Here is an 18,055-nt window from a genome sequence, read left to right as displayed (position 1 = left end):
TGGGTTGGTGGCGGGTGTGTGTGTGTGTGTATGTGTTCACTGCAGCCTCCATGTGCTAAAGAGGTGCCTCAATGCCTTTTAGGAAGTAAGGGATGCCTGGGGTGGGACAGGACTGGTGAACAGGCAGAGGGATTTCTCCTAAGCACCCTGCCATCAGGCTGGCCAGCTTGGGTACACACCTCATGTCTTACAGAGATGTTCAAAGTGACTGGGGTAGGTTATGGGTCAGTCTTACCCAGTGCTTCTCAAACCTCCTGGGAGCCCTGTTGACAATGCACATTCCCAGGCTCACCAGAAAAGAAAATCTAGAGTGGAACTGAATGTTTTTAACAATCTTTTTAGGTGATTCTTTAGGGAGATTAAGTTGGAGAACCACTCATTTTACCATTCTCAAACTCAGACCAATCTGTCAATTAAATGTTTAAGCAGTGGGCTTCCCTGGTGGCGCAGTGGTTAGGAATCCGCCTGCCAATGCAGGGGACATAGGTTCAAGCCCCGATCCGGGAAGATCCTACATGCTGCAGAGCAACTAAGCCCGTGCGCCACGACTACTGAGCCTGCGCTCTAGAGCCCACGAGCCACAACTACTGAGCCCGCGAGCCACAACTACTGAAGCCCGCATGCCTAGAGCCCGTGCTCCGCAACAAGAGAAGCCACCGCAATGAGAAGCCCGCACACCGCAACGAAGAGTAGCCCCCGCTCGCCACAACTAGAGAAAGCCTGCGCGCAGCAACAAGGACCCAACATAGCCAAAAATAAATAAATTAAAAACAAAAATAACGTTTAAGAAGTGCCTTTTTTTTTTTTTTTTTTGCTGCGGTACGCAGGCCTCTCACTGTTGTGGCCTCTCCCGTTGCGGAGCACAGGCTCCGGAAGCACAGGCTCAGCGGCCATGGCTCATGGGCCCAGCCGCTCCGCGGCATGTGGGATCTTCCCGGACTGGGGCACGAACCCGTGTCCCCTGCATCGGCAGGCGGACTCTCAACCACTGCGCCACCAAGGAAGCCCAAGCAGTGCCTTTTGCCGACAATAACTGCAGAAACAGCTAGTGAGTAGTTGTCTGGGGAGCCTCTGAGCTCCAGGCCCCTCCCCCACGATACTCTTTATTCTGCGCTGTGTTTAGAACTGGGGTAAACTTAACTCTGTTCTCTTCTAGAATGCATCCTGGGGAAAGCAAGGTCGTTACTGCTGATTGCGACACGTAGCATCTCTGAGGGTCTCTCTTGTGCACTGATGGGTGTGAGATCCCAGTAGATGATATTTTAGACCCGGTAGTGAAAACGACACAGCAGCGGAAGGCCTTGATGGCCCTGCCGTGTCCGGGACCTTCACATTCAGAAACTCATTTGCATTCTGCCTGATCCCTAGAATGTATTTTACCATACTGTGTCCTCTCTTTAGTTGGGATGTCTTTGGCCAAAAATAACGACAAGTTCTGACCTGACTTGCTAATGCCCAGGGATGAGAGGACGTAAGAAAATAAAGCTTACAGATGAGGGCAATGACGCTCCGCTCAGAGCTTGGTCATCCAGTTTCCGGCCGCACTGTGGCCAAAATGACACTCAGGGAGGCCCCAGCTGGACGTCAGTATGCTGTCCACCTCCTCACTCAGCTGAGTTGCCCCTGGGAATTTCAGCCATTTCTAACCACGAGAGGGCCTGGCTGTGTCCCTCACTCCCCCAAGTCTAGGCTCCAAGCAGAAACACTGCCAGTCTCTCACCGGGCCATTTCCTTGGTCTCTTGCCGCGCGGTTGCCATCTTGATCATGTCCCTCAGGAGGGGCATCCCCCCTTCTTTGATCAGCAGGGGGCAGTACTTGTCCGCTGTGGATAGGGACAGACAGCAGGTGATCAGGGTGGGATTTCTATCAGCCTGTTGCCCAGAAACCCACCCTTGCTGCAAGAACTGCCCTCCCAGGAGGCAGGATGAAGACTCGGCCCTGAGTGAGGGCACTGCTGCAACCGGCCAGGAGCCATGTTTGCCCAGCCCTGGGGCCCAAGTTCCTGAGGCCACCTGGGGGAAGCAAGGGATGAACCCCTTGGAAAAGGCTCTTCCCTTCTTTGCCTCACGGTGGCATTTTCCCCCGCCAAATGTCACCCAAACCAGCACCTTCTACTCTGAGAAGTTTTTGTAAAAATAGAGCTTCCTAAGCACTGCCCTTGGCTATTCTGATTCAACAGATCCAGGAACCTGCTTATTTGTACTTTTAACAAAATATTTCCAGCCAGGATGGAACCACCAGGGCTACCTATTGGGTGGCTTCATGGTTCACTCCAACAAAGAACATTCTAGGGCTCGGTATCCAGGGCTATACACTCCACGGAGAACACGGGCATTTCAATGGCCCTCCAGCAGCTCTATGTCGTAGGAGCTATTTTTATCATCTCCATTTAATGACGAAAGAGCTGAGCTTCAGAGAGATGAAGTTATCCACTCAAAGTCACTCTAGAGGCTTGTCTGAGGGAGTCCGGGCTCAGGGCTCTTCCTCTGTGCTACACTGCCTCTTTGAGGTAAGGTGCTACTTTTTAGTAAGACTAACCTCAAGGAATAATCAAAAATTGGCAAATGCTTACTGAACAGCTGGGATGTGCCAAAGCACTCTTCCAAACACTTTACATGTCTTATTTCACAGCAATCCTATGCGGAAAGTACTGTTACTACCCCATTTTAAAGGTGAGGCAAATGAGGCACGGAGAGGTTGAGAAACCTGCTCAAAGTAACACAGGCAGTCTTCCCCCAAGGCCTGCACTCTTATTCACTCTGCCAGTAGCAGGACTGAGCAGTATCCAGGCACCAGGGCTCAGCACTTTCTGCTGGTTCTCTTTTCACATCAATCTTATGAGGTAAGTGTTATTATCCCCATTTTACAGAGGAGAAAACTGAGGCCCAGAGAGGTTAAATAACCTGCATGAGATCACATAACCAGTAAAGGAGAGAACCAGGGGTCAAACCCGGTCTGCAATCAAAGTCTCTCGGTGCTGCACCCTCTTTTTCCGCTCCCCCAAAGCCACTGAGCAGAGGACAGTTCAGGCTCTTCTAAGAGGGGGTGGGAGTCTCTCCGAGGAAATGAGTGAGACTTGTTTTCAAGTTCTCTCCTGTTCTCTCGGATGTCTGTTTCCTCGGGGGTTAGTTCTTGGTTTGGGCTGGTCTTACCCTGCCTTACAGAAGGCATGGAGATTTTTGACTATCTACTTGTATGGAAGCAGGAAACATTAGGAAAGCTGCCTGGGATCTCTGGATGGGCCGGCTCATCTGCCAGGCCTGCTTCTGCCGATGAGGCAGGGGCCAGCCATTATGCTGGGTGTCCCACCAATGCCAGAAAGCGGAGGGCTGGGTGCTGAGACGCAGACACTGACACCAGCTCTCATAGTACTTCCACCTGGATTATCACCTCCCTGAGGGCAAGTCTGCTTTCAGCCGATGAGTGAACAAAGGGTTAGTGGGTACTCACGGTAGACAGACACCAGGTTGTACAGGGCCCAGGTGGCCCAATGCTGACTGACAGGTGAGATGCCCTGGGGAAGGAGGCGAAGAATTGGCTCAAATGACCTATAGGAAGAAAAATCAAGGTCACTTTTTTTTTGCCACTCTGTGCGGCTTGAGGGATCTCGGTTTCCTGACCAGGGAATGAAGCCAGGACATGGAGTGAAAGCCTGGAATCCTAACCACTAGGCCACCAGGGAACTCCCTCAAGGTCACTTTTGATGCCGGGCATTGTGGGGGGAGGTGCATTGTCTCTTGTTGGGGGGTTGTCCTCACTGAAGGGTCCCGTGGACAAATGATGAGCAGGCCAGTAGGATGGAGGGGACGGGGGGCACCCGGCCCTTCAGGCTCCACAAAGAGAGTGCCCTGGTGAGAGAGGTCATGAGCATGAGGGAGGTAGGAGGAACACAGATCAGGTGGTGCAGAAACTGGGGACCACGGCAGGGAGGAGAGCCCCAGCCTGGGAGGTGGGGGACAAAGGACCCTGGGAAGCAGAAGAGATTGACTGCACTTCCCATAATGGCCTTCTACTATGCATCATCTGGAGTCATGGTCCAAAAGCCTGAAAAATGTATGTGCAACCTCCACCCCCTCCCCGGGCCAGTGAGTCCACTTCAGCTCTCCTCTGAAATGGCAGTAATTGGAGTGTCGGCAAAGCCACGAGCGTGAGCCTGTTCCTCCCAACACGGGTTTTCAACTTCAATGTCCATCGATACAAGATGGCCCAGGTGCACACAGAAAGTGACTCAGTTGTAAAACGATGAGGGAGATGCATAGCTGCGGCTTGAAATTCACACACGAGATAGTAAGACTTGATGCCAGCTGGACTGGAGGTAATTAAATCTGTGCATAGAAAACTGCTGGAAAGGGAGACGCCAGAATGTTAGGGGGAAGATGCTCTTTTAGGGAATGAATGGTTTCCGTTTTGTCTCCTGTTGCGTGTCTGTATTTTCTCTTTTTTTTCACAACTGGACAGGTATCAAATGTTTGTAGACGACAGGCTTTGGGTACACACAGGTGTCGATGTGAGGAAACAGGCACCGAACTGTAGAGGTGAGATGTGCGCATTTACATGCTGTGCTCTACGTGGACTACACCTCGGTTAGTAACACCTGACACAGGACTAGGAGGAGGGCAAGTAGCTCGCACCAGACCTTGTTGGGAAGGAGCATCCTGTCCTAGCACTTACCCCACGTCCACGTCCCACGCCTCCCCACTCCGCACCTGTAATTGATATTTCTCCGTGAGTTGATGTCCCAGCTCTGGATGGCTGCCCACATGCGCTCCTCTACCTCCTCCCGCTGGGGTTCACAGATGCCCCAGGCCTCAGGGCCATCAAACATGATGTGGGAGAGGACGCCACAGGCATTGTAGGAAACCTCAATCCCATCAGCCTTGCTCTCCAGCAGGTTGCTGCCAAGAAGAGAGAAAAATGGAGTCCTGATCCCCAAATCCCTCTTCAGATACCAGCTGCTGGACCCCAACTAAAAGACCAGATACCAGAGGTACTACTGATTTCTTTATCACTTATCATTTGTACCCAGATGACTTCTAAAGGGGATATAAGGTCGCTTAAGGTAAGATACAGCTACAACAGGACCATTTATGGAGGGTTGAAAGAATAAGAGACCGCATCATAGAGTGAAGGCGGCATTCCTAACAGAAATCTAGGCTAACAGCAGTTACTGGAACTGAGCACTGACTAGAGCTCTGAGCATCCTGGCAGCCAAGGCAAAAAGGAAAAGAAGAGAAGTACCAACCTGAAGACACTGATGAACTGGGAAGTCATTAGCTGGGGCCGTAGCTCCTTCACCTCTGCCACATTCCCCAAGAGTCCTAGCATATTCCGATGCAGCTCCTGCTTCTCTGGGAACTCCTGGCAAAATGAGAGCCATTGGGGGTCATATCAATGAGTACTTAATTAGTGTCTGATATTGGTAACCTAGAAGCTTTATGAGCATCTGTCTGGCCATTTCAACTAGATAGACAAAGCGGGGGTGGGGCGGGGGCGGGTGCAATCTGCTGCTCTCCTACCTTCCGGTACACCTAGGACAGTGCTGGGTACACACTACAAGGGATTAAAGTGGTAGAGCTCCCTGCCACAAAATCAAAGGCTGAGTGGAGATCTGACCTATAAAATTATGAATGGGACAAACATGATTCTATTTACCAAAGCTCAAAATGTTAGTCTAAGGGAATCCTTTTGGAAACTAGAGCAAGACAATCAAGAATGAGTTTTAGGATGAAGAGACCATCCTACTGGACAGAATTCTGTCTGGCTGATACCTCAGTGGACCCCAGCCAGACCTGGAGAGTCTGAGAAATCGTGCTGAGAAGGACGGGGCTGAGTTCTCCCTTGGAGGGAGGGCTCTAAGGGAGCGCCCAGCCAGGTCGTCTGGGTCAGGGAAGACCTCTGGAGCTTCTTCCTGTTGGCAGCAAATCCTGGGCTGGCGGGCCTGTGAGTTGATCCCCACTGCCCTTCCATGGGAACCATGGGGAGAGGGGTTGCTGGGGGACATGGGGACAGAAGAGCGGCCAAGTGGGAGTCAAGGAGGCTTCTGGAGAGGGCGCTACCTTCAGGCAGTCCAGGAAGAGCTTCATGCCGTTGAAGTTAAGGAACATCTCACAGTTGTCGGGAGTCTCATCCGTGATGTTCCACAGGGCGCTCCAGGAGAACTCCATCACCTGGTCACACTGAAGCGGGGAGAGGGCTCAGCACAGGTTCACCTGGATGGGCCCCCAGGCTCCTGGCACCCGGTGACAGGGTCCCCTGACACAATGTGGACACCTCCCCAGGGGCAAGCCAGTCCCTTCTCAGGCTAGGGGAGGGGCAGGGTGGCTCCATGAAGACTCAACTTACTGTCTTGTCCAGCAGCTTCTTCTGAATCAGCTTCAGCATGGTCTGCGGGCAGAGAAGAGAGCTCGCCAGGGGGCCAGGGCTTCAAGAGCTGCCACGTCCCCCAAGAGCCAAGAGGGAGGGAAGAGTCAGCAATTCTATTCCTGTTAATACATCCCGACGAGACCAAATCTGCCTATCTATTTGGGAGGCTGTTGGGAGAAGTGCCACCCACGGACCTGATACTTGGCATCAGGACGCCTGGGTGCTAGTCCTGGCTCGAGCCTGACCCCACGTGGCTGTGGGCACGGCCCTCCTCCTCTGTGGGTTTCAGCCTCCCCAGTGATAACTGAAAGGAGGAGACTAGATGTGCCTTCCTTTCTTCAGCAAATATTTATTAACTCCCCACTGTGCACCAGGCCCTGTGCTAGGAAGTGCCGGGGACGGGATGATGGAAGGAACAAGCATGGCGTCTCTCCCTACGGAGCTCACAGCCAGTGGGGAGGCTAATGTTAAACAGATAGGCTCTCAGATATTTATTGAATCCCAGTTGGGAAGACATAAGAGGGGCACTTGGTCTGAGGAGGCAGGAGTGACTTGTACAGTGGGACCCAACAGGAGAGTGGAGGGGCTGGTAGAGGATGACAGAGTGTTCTCTAGGTGGAGGAAATCTACAGGTCATCAGCAACTTTCACCGTTAGGAAATTCTTCCTTTGGAAGTAGCTGTTTTTTTTGGGGGGGGGGGGGGCGGGGCAGCTGTTCCACGTGGCACACGGGATCTTAGCTCCCCAGACCAGGGATCGAACCCGCAGCCCCTGTATTGGAAGCTCAGAGTCTTAACCACTGGACCGCCAGGGAAGTCCCAGGAAATTCTTCCTTTGGTCCGGCCTAAATCCTCCCTTTGGGCAGTGGGGCTGTGGAGGAGGGAGGGAGAGGCAGCCCCCACTGCGCACGCACGCACCACGACAAAGCCCATCTTGCCCACGGCCTCCTTGTGGTCGTTGTCCACCTGGCAGACCAGGGCGTTGCACAGGTGCACGGCGATGCGCTGGATCGACTCGTCCTGCCGCGTGGGGTTGAGGATGCTGAGCAGGAGCTCGTTGACTCGGCGGTACTGGAACTCCAGCTCCTCGGGGATGCTGAAGTTGCAGAGGGTCAGGCAGCAGTTCCGCTGGACCTGGGCGGGGCCAGGAGACAAGCGGAGCACAGTCAGGGTCAGCCTTGGGAGCCGGACTTGAGGGGCTCTCTAGAGGTGTGAGATCATCCAGAGCTGTGGTGGTCCACGAAGGCTGCCTGGAAGAGGAGACTACGAGGCTTTTTTTTTTTTTTTAATATTTTTTAAAAACGTGAACTGTAATATACAGAAGAGTGCATAAAACACAAATGTATAGTTTTGCAAATAATTATAAAGCAAACAAGCTTTTCAACAACCATGTAAACACCATTTGGGTCAAGAAACAACATTGCCAGCACCCAGAAGTCCCCATATGTCCCTTCCTTGTTATAAGCCCCTCTCCCCACGAGAGAGCCCCATCCCTGCCTTTCACTTGAAAGATTCTCTAGCATCTTGTGGCTTTTTGTTCAACCACAGGTTTGCAAGATCAACCATCTTGTTATAAGTAGCTGAAATGCATTTTTTTTCATTTGCAGTATAGAATTCTAATTTATTTATGCAGTCCACTGCTAGCGGACGTTCGGGTAGACTTCAGTGTTTGGCTACTTCAAACAATGTCCTGTACGTGCATCCTGGTGTCCATGTGTGTGGGCTCCTCTAGGGCACCCACGCGCAGGGTGGAGTTTCTAGGTCACAAGTTGTGCACGTCTTCAGCTTTACCAGGTAACACCAGACTGTTTCCAAGGTGGCTGTACCAGTTTATACTCCCACCAGAAGCACAGAAAAGTTCCAGTCACTCCACATCCTCAATTACTCTTTGTGCTGTCTGTGGGTTTCTTTCTTTCTTTATTTTACAGTATTCTCAGTGCATTTTCCTCATAATTTCCTTCCATGCTTTCTCATTAGATACTGGAAGTTCACCATACTTCATTACTTATATAAATTAGAGGATATCCTAATCCTCTAATTAACTTGTTAACCCTTGTTAACTCTGTCCTTTTTCTCCCCCACAATATACATATATTTCGTAATTTGAGAAAAAAATTATTTAAAATCATAAAAGCAATACTTACTATAAAAATTTCAAAATATACTATCTGAGTAGAAAGTTATAAAGTCCCCCACTTAATTCTTCAGAAGTAATTGCCGTTAAAAGTTTGATGCAGGACTTCCCTGGTGGCGCAGTGGTTAAGGATCCGCCTGCCAATGTAGGGGACACGGGTTCGAGCCCTGGTCCAGGAAGATCCCACATGCCGCGGAGCAACTAAGCCCGTGCACCACGACTACTGAGCCTGTGCTCTGGAGCCCGCAAGCCACAACTGCTGAGCCCACGTGCCACAACTACTGAAGCCCGCACACCTAGAACCCGTGTCCCGCAGCAAGAGAAGCCGCCACAATGAGAAGCCCACGCACCACAACGAAGAGTAGCCCCCGCTCACCGCAACTAGAGAAAGCCTGCGCACAGCAACGAAGACCCAACGCAGCCAAAAATATTAAAAGAAAAAAAGGTTTGATGCACAACCTTCTAGATTTTTCTACCATGGAAATACAAATGTATACTTGGGGGAGGGGAGAGGCGAAAGAAGGTTTTATCCATATTGGCCCAAAACTTCTCTTCACTTATCAACATGCAGGGCCATCCATCTTTCCATGTTAGGATGTACAGATTTACCATCATATCCCATGATGTGGGCAGATCTTACATTAATCTTTCAGGTCCAGGCCCCTATTGCTAAAACATTTTGGTTGCCTCTGACTTCTTATTTAATCAAAAAGGGAGGATGTACATGTATCTTTTTCCTCTAAGAACATTTCTAACTGTGGAATTTACGCCAAAAGATAAATGCATTCACAGTTTTGGCAGGTTCTGCAAGTTGCCCTGTGAAGAGGTTGTTCAGGTCACACCTCACCAGTGGAAAGTGCAAGTGTGTTCTTCCCCTGACCTTTGTCAACGGACATCATCAATCTCTCGAGTCAAAAAGTGATTATCGGGCTTCCCTGGTGGCGCAGTGGTTGAGAATCTGCCTGCCAATGCAGGGGACATGGGTTCGGGCCCTAGTCTGGGAGGATCCCACATGCTGCGGAGCAACTAGGCCCTTGAGCCACAACTACTGAGCCTGCGCGTCTGGAGCTTGTGCTCCGCAACAAGAGAGGCCATGACAGTGAGAGGCCCGCGCACCGCGATGAAGAGCAGCCCCCGCTTGCCACAACTAGAGAAAGCCCTTGCACAGAAACGAAGACCCAACACAGCCAAAAATAACTAAATAAATAAATAAAGTTTAAAAAGTGATTATCTTGTTACTTGAATTTCTATTTCTTTGAAAGAGTTTATGAATTTGCGAGTCTTCAACTAGCATTCTTTTCTCGTTAAAAAAAAAAAAAGACAAGCCTTTTACCTGATTATAAAATCAATCTCAATGCAAGAAGAACTGTTGCTCTAAAGTCTGGAGTTGGCAGGCAGTGGGAAAGGGGGCCTTCTCATCCCTACAGAGACTATATCCCCACCAGAGCCTTTCTGGAGGACAATGCAAGAACACGTACCAAATGCTTTAAAAATACACAAACCCACTGCTCCAGCCATTCTCCTTTTAGACGTGTCTTATGAGGAGCATCAATTACTTGTATTCAGCAAAGCCTTATTTGAAATAGCAAAACATGAAAAGCAACCTAAATGTTCAACCGTGGGGCTGACTCAGTAAGTGCAGCCCGTGTATTTGGGGGAGCCCCGTCCTGCTACCCCTCGGGGATGGGGCTTGACCACTGCCTCTGAGCCCCAGCACAGAGTCAGCACCAGGGCAGCCTCTCCTTGGATGAGAACACTTCACACTATGTTGACACCAACACTTATGAAGCCGACTTGTTCAAACCAGCTGCTCCGGGGGGAGGAGAGCTGGGATTGGAACTTTCACTTTCTAGTTAGTGCATTTTCTATTACTTGAATTTGTTTTCTAAGCATTAGGTATCTCACTTTTGTGATCAGAAAAGAAACAATGCTTTTAAAATTTTGTCGTAAAATGTTTTGTTGATATGGGAGATGTTCACATTTACAAGACGCTGTTGAAATGAAAATCCAGGTTATACAACAGTACACACAGAATGGTCCCATTTACTAAATAAATATGCACAGACTAAAAGCCAGAACAATAGATATCCATTGTTAATCTTGGCTCTCTGTGTGCTGGGATTACCAGTGTTTTTTTTTTTTTTTTCTTTTATACCTGTAATTTTTCTCCAGTAAAAATTTTGATTACTTTTATAATAAAAGCAGTTATTGAAAAAAATACCCACCTCAGCAGAGTGTCACTGGGCTGGCTAAGGAGTTAGCACGAGCAAAGGCCCAGAGTCAGGAGGACAGGGCCCCTGGGGGAGGGTGGCAGTGGGTGACGGACTGGCCGGGTGGGGCCAGGTCCCAGGGCCCTGAATGCCAGGTCCCAGAGTCTGGCAGCAATGCAGCGGGAAAGGGGGATTGGGGGGGGCGGTATAGAGCCAGGAGAGAAAGGTTGAGAGCAAGCATGGCACCGGGAGGGCTCTGCGAGCCTGCTGGCGAGGCTGGGACACACAGGGTGAGCAGGAAGTGGGGTGTCTGGGTCAGAGCAGGCAGCGGGTGGGGGCTCACCGTCACCTCCTGGTAGGATTCCATGCCATTCAGCACCACCTGGATGACCTGCCGGCGCAGCCTGATGCTCTGCTCTGAGCGATACTCGGAATTGGTCAGGTAGAAGAGGGCAGCGCTGCCTGTCACTTGAATGTTCTTGTCATACTTGTGGCACTTGAGGGCCGTGATGACCAGCTGTATGAAGACGGAGTACGGGCTGGGGTTGGCCAGGCCCGTCCAAGTTGTGCGGGGACAGGCCTGGGGCTGTGAGAGGGGCTTGGACGGTCCTCTGGGGCAGGGCTCAGCCTGATCCTGCTGCCTGAGGGCAGAAGTAGGGGTTGGGGAGCAGAAACTGGGGCAGGCCACAGTCCTGGGACAAGGCCAGCGCTGGGGCAAGTTAGGCATTGCGAGGCGGGGCTGGGGTTTGGGAGGCGGCACGGCCGGTGTCCTGGGGAAGAGGAGGGGTGTAGAGGAGGGAATGGTGGGAACGGACCGGAGCCCGAGGGCCCCCAGGGTCGGGACTGACCTTCAGGGCCCGCAGAAGCTGGTTGCAGCGTTCAATGCGTGCGATGTCAAAAAGCAGGTTGATGGCCCGTGAGGTGATCTCCGGCCTGTGCTCCGTGTAGGCCTCGATGGCATTCAGCACCTGTTCCTCATTTTTGTCACCACTCACCTGGAGATGGAGCATGATCAGAACATCCCAGAAGAGGCCAAGCACTGGGATGCCCGATCCCAGCGCCGCCATCTCTAGGCCCAGGGCAGACCCCTCCTTCCCTTCTCCCAGGGCACCCTGGTCCTCCCCTCCCCCTCCCCCTCTCACTTTGTAGGCCGGAATGTGCGTGAGGCGGCACAGGGAGGTCTCGAAGAGCCCAAGGAACTGCAGTGGCCTCTTCAGAGCCCGGAAGGGCATGATGCTGCTCTTGGAAGGCTCGATGCTGAGGGAAGAGGGTGTTGGGGTGAGTGGCCTGGGGCCCGGGGCTGCCCTGGGTCAGCACAAACAAGGGCCTCTCCCTGGGGGGTGGCGAGGCGTTTCCTTGGGGCCCTCTGCTAGGCCCTCCGGCCTTGTCTATTTTGTTTTTGATTTTTTTTTTTTGGCTGCGTTGGGTCTTTGTTGCTGAGCACAGGCTTTCTCCAGTTGTGGCGAGCAGGGGTTACTCTTTGTTGCGGTACACGGGCTTCTCACTGGGGTGGCTTCTCCTGTTGCGGAGCATGGGTTCCAGGCATGTGGGCTTCAGTAGTTGTGGCATGCAGGCTCAGTAGTTGTGGCACGTGGGCTCAGTAATTGTGGCACACAGGCTCAGTAGTTGTGACACGCGGGCTCAGTAGTTGCGGCATGCAGGCTCAGTTGTCGTGGCACACGGGCTCTAGAGCGCAGGCCCAGCAGTTGTGGCGCACGGGCTGGTTGCTCCACAGCACATGGGGTCTTCACGGACCAGGGCTCGAACCCATGTCCCCTGCATTGGCAGGAGGATTCTTATCCACTGTGCCACGAGGGAAGCAGAGAAGTCCCTTTTTTTTAAAGGCAGGGGACGGACATAGACCCCACCTCTTGATGGGAGGGTGACAAGGTCACACTGTAGAGAACATGTGGGATAGGAGATACTGTTGCAGCCATCTTTGGAGAATCCTATCTGCCATTCTAGTGAGGATGTGTCACCTTTAGGTTCCCCCAACAGTCATGAAGGGACATGCCCATCAACCAAACCCCACTCCATTCCGGTGGGGGAGAGGGTCTACGGCCAGTGACAGCTGGATGGGTTTGAATCAGCTCTCTCCTCCAAACAACGAACCTGGGGACCAGCCTGTCTGCCCCATCACCTAACGAGTGGCGGGTATGCTGGCCTTACCTTAATACCACCACACCAGCTCCGGCCCGTCTGAGCGCCGTAATCTCCCAGTCACTCCCCGTGCAGTACCTCCAGCCTTTGCACGTGCTGTCTCCTCTGCTAGGACACCCTTCCTCTGGCAAACTCAGAATGAGCTTTCTGCACAGCCTGGGTGCCATTCCTCCTCCTCCCTCCTTCCTGACCCTCAGGGCAATCCCAGAGCCCTGTGCAGCCCTAATAATGACCCGTCTGTCCCCACTAGCTCACACAGACTCGGGAGGGTCTGATTTGTTTCTTTCTGTCCAGCATCCAGGACAGCACTTGACAGAGGGGCACTTGGTCAATGCCTGTTGAATGATACCCTGCTAGCAAACATGGCAGGTGGGTCCCCACCTGGTCTGTCCTGCATCCTCGTCCATCTTAGAGATGCTGCAGTTCTCCAGGATCATGTGGCCAGAGATGTCCAGGGACATCAGGTTCCCCAGCTTCTGCACAAAGAGGCTCAGCACCTTGCGAGTCAGCTTGAACTTGTAGTAGCTGGAGAGGCGGTCTCGGGAGATGTCCAGGTGTCTGGAGATTGGAGTTGGGGGCACAGGTCAGGAGCTGGACACAGACTGGGGCTGCCTCGTAGACCCCTGCTGTTTCAGTCCATGGCAGGGGAGGGCCCATCCCTATTACAACCACTCCAGGGCGTTCTGGGAAAAAACGTGCTGGGACCCAGGTGCCCTTAACAGCTCCGGTCAGACCAAAACAGTGGGTTTAAGGAATAGGACTGTCTCTTCTATCCCCACCTTCTGCCTGGCCGGGGGCTCAGGAATCTCCTGGGACTGACAATCCGCACCTCCCCACCCCCACCCCGCGAGCTCTGGGCTCGCAGCTCACCGCAGCTTGTGCAACTGGACAATAACATGGATGTGGTCGTCAGACAGGTCCATGTTGTAGAGCACGAGGGACACCAGGCTGTCTTTCCACTGGGTTAGGAAGGCCGCGTCGCTCGTCTGGATGCCCGAGAGGTCCAAGGCGGCCAGCGAGTTGAGCGGCCGCAGCAGGGACTCCACGGGGACCCCATCGATCATGCGGCCCAGGTTGAGGAAGCGCAGGCGGCTAAAGCCCTCGAAGGTGAAGTCCTTGACCAGCACCTGACAGGTGGGGTTGACGAGGCACTCGTCTTCACAGCCCCCCGGGTTCTCCTCCTCGTAGAAGATGTTCGCGCAGCCGAACAGGCTCAGGGACACCAGGGTGTGGCTGAAGCTCCTCAGCGTCTGCAGGCTCTTGGCGGACAGCTTCTCGCAGTTGGTCAGGTACAGCTCCACCAGGTCCTGGCAGCGGGCACAGCCCCATTATCACCTCTGCACCCACACCCCAGCCTAGGCCGGGCCCTGAGCCACACGTGGGGCTTGGGGAGGGGTCTGCACGAGGGGGAGAGCCCTGGAGGTGCCTCAGGATTCCTGGGCTGGAGGTGACCGGTCCTGCCCCAACTCTGCCTGACCGTCTCAGGGTGGCCTCCCCTGGCCATCCCCGGTGCCTGGTGACCAGGTCTCACCTGCTTGCGAATGGCTTCCAGGTCCTGGTCCTGCACCAGGTCCTCGCGGAGGTGGATTCGGGTGAGGCGGGTGCTGCGGGGGTCTGAGAAGAGGCTGAAGAAGCTCTCATGCGGCTCAAAGTTGCAGGCGGCATTGACCAGCTCCACATACCTGGGAGGGAAGGAAGCCTGGCTCAGGGGAGGGACCCGCATGCTCCCTTCAAGGCCCAGCACAGCCCTCCCCTTCCTCTGAAGCCTTCCCTGGCCACCCCGGCAGCAACCTCCAACTCCTCCCCTCCTCTTCCTCACAGCACCTGGTTGGATCCTGACTACCCTACAGATGAGACTAAGGGTGGCCCCAGCAACCAGGAGTCCAAAGGTAGACCAGCTGGTGATAAAGGGGCCTCTATCAATGGCAAATCCCAAGCTCTTCCCCGCCAAACTGTAGACGCTTCTATAACAAACATACACGTCCACACTCCCCATCTTCTTTAAGCCAGCTTCTGACTTTGATCAGCCCTTCCCAGAACCCTGTCCAACAGGAAGACTGAGCCGAGGCGTTTGGAGTTCCCAGCTGGGTACAGAGCAAGCGCTCAGCAAAACTCTGTCGAGATACCAGCAGATGCTGGTCTGGTGGAAAAGGCTGTGGAGTCATACACCACCCTGGCTTGGCTGTTCACTACCTGGGCAACTTCACACGAGTAACTGCAATTCCCCAGACCTCAGTTCCTTCATCTGTAAAATGGACACAACTCTGCTCTGCAGTGTCCAATATAGTGCCTGACCCACATTAGCTGCTCAGAATGTTTTTACAAGTTGGGCTCTCAGGTCACACACAGGTTCCCACTTTTATATGCAACTGTCTGGTCTAACAATTTCCCTCTGGGCATCTGGACCGAACCTCCAGCAGTCAGGCCTGTATATCATCCTTCTAGGAGCCTCTATTAGTGGGGAGTCCCTTGGAGAAGCCACACAGAGATTTTCTGAATGATCTGATCCCTGCTCAGGGGTCCATTATTCTGGCACTGGTGCATAAATATGTATGTATTCAGGTTCACACACAGACACGTGTTCACAGGCACAGGTGCATCGTGTGTGTACGCACACGCGTGTGCGTACACAAATACACACACAGGACAGCATATAACTCCTTCATTTATATTATAGGAGAGGTTTCTACACCCTCTCATAGGTGTAATGCATACCTGCAGTTTTACACTCAAACCTACCCTGTGCTGCAGAAGCCCACGTGTGTGCAAACACATTCCTTCACGTGCGCCCCCCTCCACACACATACCAACATGCGCAATTACAACTTTACAGTTATGGAGGGGCCAGTGTTCTCTTGCACCCACAGATACCCACGTGTGTGCATATCCCCACGGGGGGGCACACACAATGCTCCCAATCTCTCCGCACAACTCATGCTGAGGCTCAGGCCCCTGCCCCAGCCCCACGCCCGCTCACTCGTTGACGAGCCGGTCACAGATCTCGCTGGGCAGGAAGATGTCTGGATGGAGCCGCAGAGTCTCCTTGTCCAGCAGGTAGCCCAAGGTGCCATCCAGGTTGCGCAGGCAGAAGTCAGTGCAGAGGGCCATCAGGGACTCAGGGGTGTCTGACGCCATGCTGGGAGCAGACAGGTAGACCACTCTGGGACAGGGGCCCCCAGGGGCAATGGTGACTCCCTGACACTCACAGGATCATTAGCTGAGCCACGGCCTGGGGAACCGGAAAGAAGCTAAGTGAGCCATGCATAAGGGCCAGAACTACCAGCTGCCCTATGTCCACTCTCTAGTAGAAAAACTGAGGCCCCTGGATGGCACATACAAGCTAGCAGCTTAGCAGGGTCAGGGCCCGGGACTCCCGATTCCTCCCTTCCCTGCCCTGCTGTGCTACCACCTACGTGTGATTTGACCTGCAAAGAACAGGGGGCGTTGTCTGAGCATTTCTATGACCTCCCAATGTCTGTGGGCAGATGTGTGTGTTGGGGACCCAGTGCTTGGGTGGGGATTACAGGGGATTTTTTTTGGCCACACCACACGGCTTGTGGGATATTAGCTCCCTGACCAGGGATTGAACCCGGGCCACGGCAGTGAAAGCACCGAGTCCTAACCACTGGACCGTCAGGGAACTCCCTACAGGGTCTTTGGTTAACAGCTAAATTGTGGTGTCTGTTGCTCTGTGTGTGTGTGTGTGTGTGTGTGTGTGTGTGTGTGTGTATTACCTGTATATAGCTGTCACTGTTTGAATGCTTAGTATGTGCCAGGGCTTTAAAGACACGTCATCAGTGAATCTCATTGTATATGATTAAGAATGAAGGCTCCTCACGAGAGCAATGAAAATATACTTCCACATAAAAGTTGTACATAGTGGTATTATCCATAATAGTCAAATGGAAACAATTCAAATGCCCATCAACTGATAAACGGATAGACAAAAACATGGTATAGCCATGTAATGGAACCTTATTTAGCAATAACAGGAATGAAGTACCGACACCGGCTACAACACTGCACCTTAAAAACATTATGCTAGGGGGCTTCCCTGGTGGCGCAGTGGTTGAGAGTCCGCCTGCCGATGCAGGGGACACGGGTTCGTGCCCCGGTCCGGGAAGATCCCACGTGCCGCGGAGCGGCTGGGCCCGTGAGCCATGGCCGCTGAGCCTGCGCGTCCGGAGCCTGTGCTCCGCAACGGGAGAGGCCACAACAGTGAGAGGCCCGCGTACCGCAAAAAAAAAAAAAAAAAAAAAAAAAAAAACAAACGTTATGCTAGGGCTTCCCTGGTGGTGCAGTGGCTGAGAGTCCGCCTGCCGATGCAGGGGACCAGGGTTCGTGCCCCGGTCCGGGAAGATCCCACATGCCGCGGAGCGGCTGGGCCCGTGAGCCATGGCCACTGAGCCTGCGCGTCCAGAGCCAGTGCTCCACAACGGGAGAGGCCACAACAGTGAGAGGCCCGCATACCGCAAAAAAAAGAAAAACGTTATGCTAAGTGAAAGAAACCAGTCACAAAAGGCCACATATTTTATGATTCCATTTGTGTGAAATGTTTAGCCAGAACAGGCAAACCTACAGAGACAGAAGTAGATTAGTGTTTGCCTGGGGCTAAGAGGTTGGTGGAGGGGGCGGGGATGGGGAGTGACTGCTAATGGCTGTGGGTTTCTTTTTGGGGGGAAGAAAATGTTCTAAAATTGACTGTGGTGATGGTCGCACAACTCTGTGAATATCCCCGAAACCCACTGAACTGTCTGCTTTAAATAGATGAACTGTATGGCATAGGAATTACAGCTCAACAAAACTGTTATTAAAAAAGTAAGGTCTTGGGCTTCCCTGGTGGCGCAGTGGTTAAGAATCTGCCTGCCAATGCAAGGGACATGGGTTCAAGCCCTGGCCTGGGAAGATCCCACATGCTGCGGAGCAACTAAGCCCGTGCGCTACAACTACTGAGCCTGAGCTCTAGAGACCGCAAGCCACAACTACTGAAGCCTGCGCGCCTAGAGCCCGTGATCCACAACGAAAAGCCACGACAATGAGAAGCCCACGCACCGCAACGAAGAGTAGCCCCCACTCACCACAACTAAAGAAAGCTTGTACACAGCAACGAAGACCCAACACAGCAAAAAATAAATAAATAAATTTATTTATTTATTAAAAAAAAAAAAGTAAGGTCTTGGGACTTCCCT

At 52.7% G+C, this 18,055-nt stretch overlaps 1 protein-coding gene across 4 annotated transcripts in view; it reads right to left on the bottom strand.

The window, feature by feature from the left end:
* ZER1 (zyg-11 related cell cycle regulator) overlaps nt 1–18,055 on the bottom strand; it is a 29,215-nt gene that overhangs the window by 888 nt on the left and 10,272 nt on the right. Inside the window, exons 2-15 of one of the 4 annotated variants that reach the window (XM_032633962.1) lie at nt 15,844–16,095; nt 14,398–14,548; nt 13,737–14,173; nt 13,248–13,424; nt 11,849–11,963; nt 11,555–11,701; nt 11,050–11,223; nt 7,281–7,496; nt 6,344–6,385; nt 6,058–6,177; nt 5,244–5,359; nt 4,708–4,896; nt 3,452–3,549; nt 1,721–1,823 (exon numbers count right to left, since the gene is read on the bottom strand). In XM_032633962.1, the coding sequence (XP_032489853.1) occupies nt 1,721–1,823; nt 3,452–3,549; nt 4,708–4,896; nt 5,244–5,359; nt 6,058–6,177; nt 6,344–6,385; nt 7,281–7,496; nt 11,050–11,223; nt 11,555–11,701; nt 11,849–11,963; nt 13,248–13,424; nt 13,737–14,173; nt 14,398–14,548; nt 15,844–16,001 (2,243 nt within the window). In that variant the 5' untranslated portion in view covers nt 16,002–16,095. The other 3 variants (XM_032633963.1, XM_032633964.1, XM_032633965.1) reach the window with 3 other exon arrangements.

Source organism: Phocoena sinus, chromosome 6, assembly GCF_008692025.1.
Source record: "Phocoena sinus isolate mPhoSin1 chromosome 6, mPhoSin1.pri, whole genome shotgun sequence".
Classification (NCBI taxonomy): domain Eukaryota; kingdom Metazoa; phylum Chordata; class Mammalia; order Artiodactyla; family Phocoenidae; genus Phocoena; species Phocoena sinus.
Note: the sequence above shows the minus strand (reverse complement) of the source record. Positions and strands in the feature narration are given on the sequence as shown.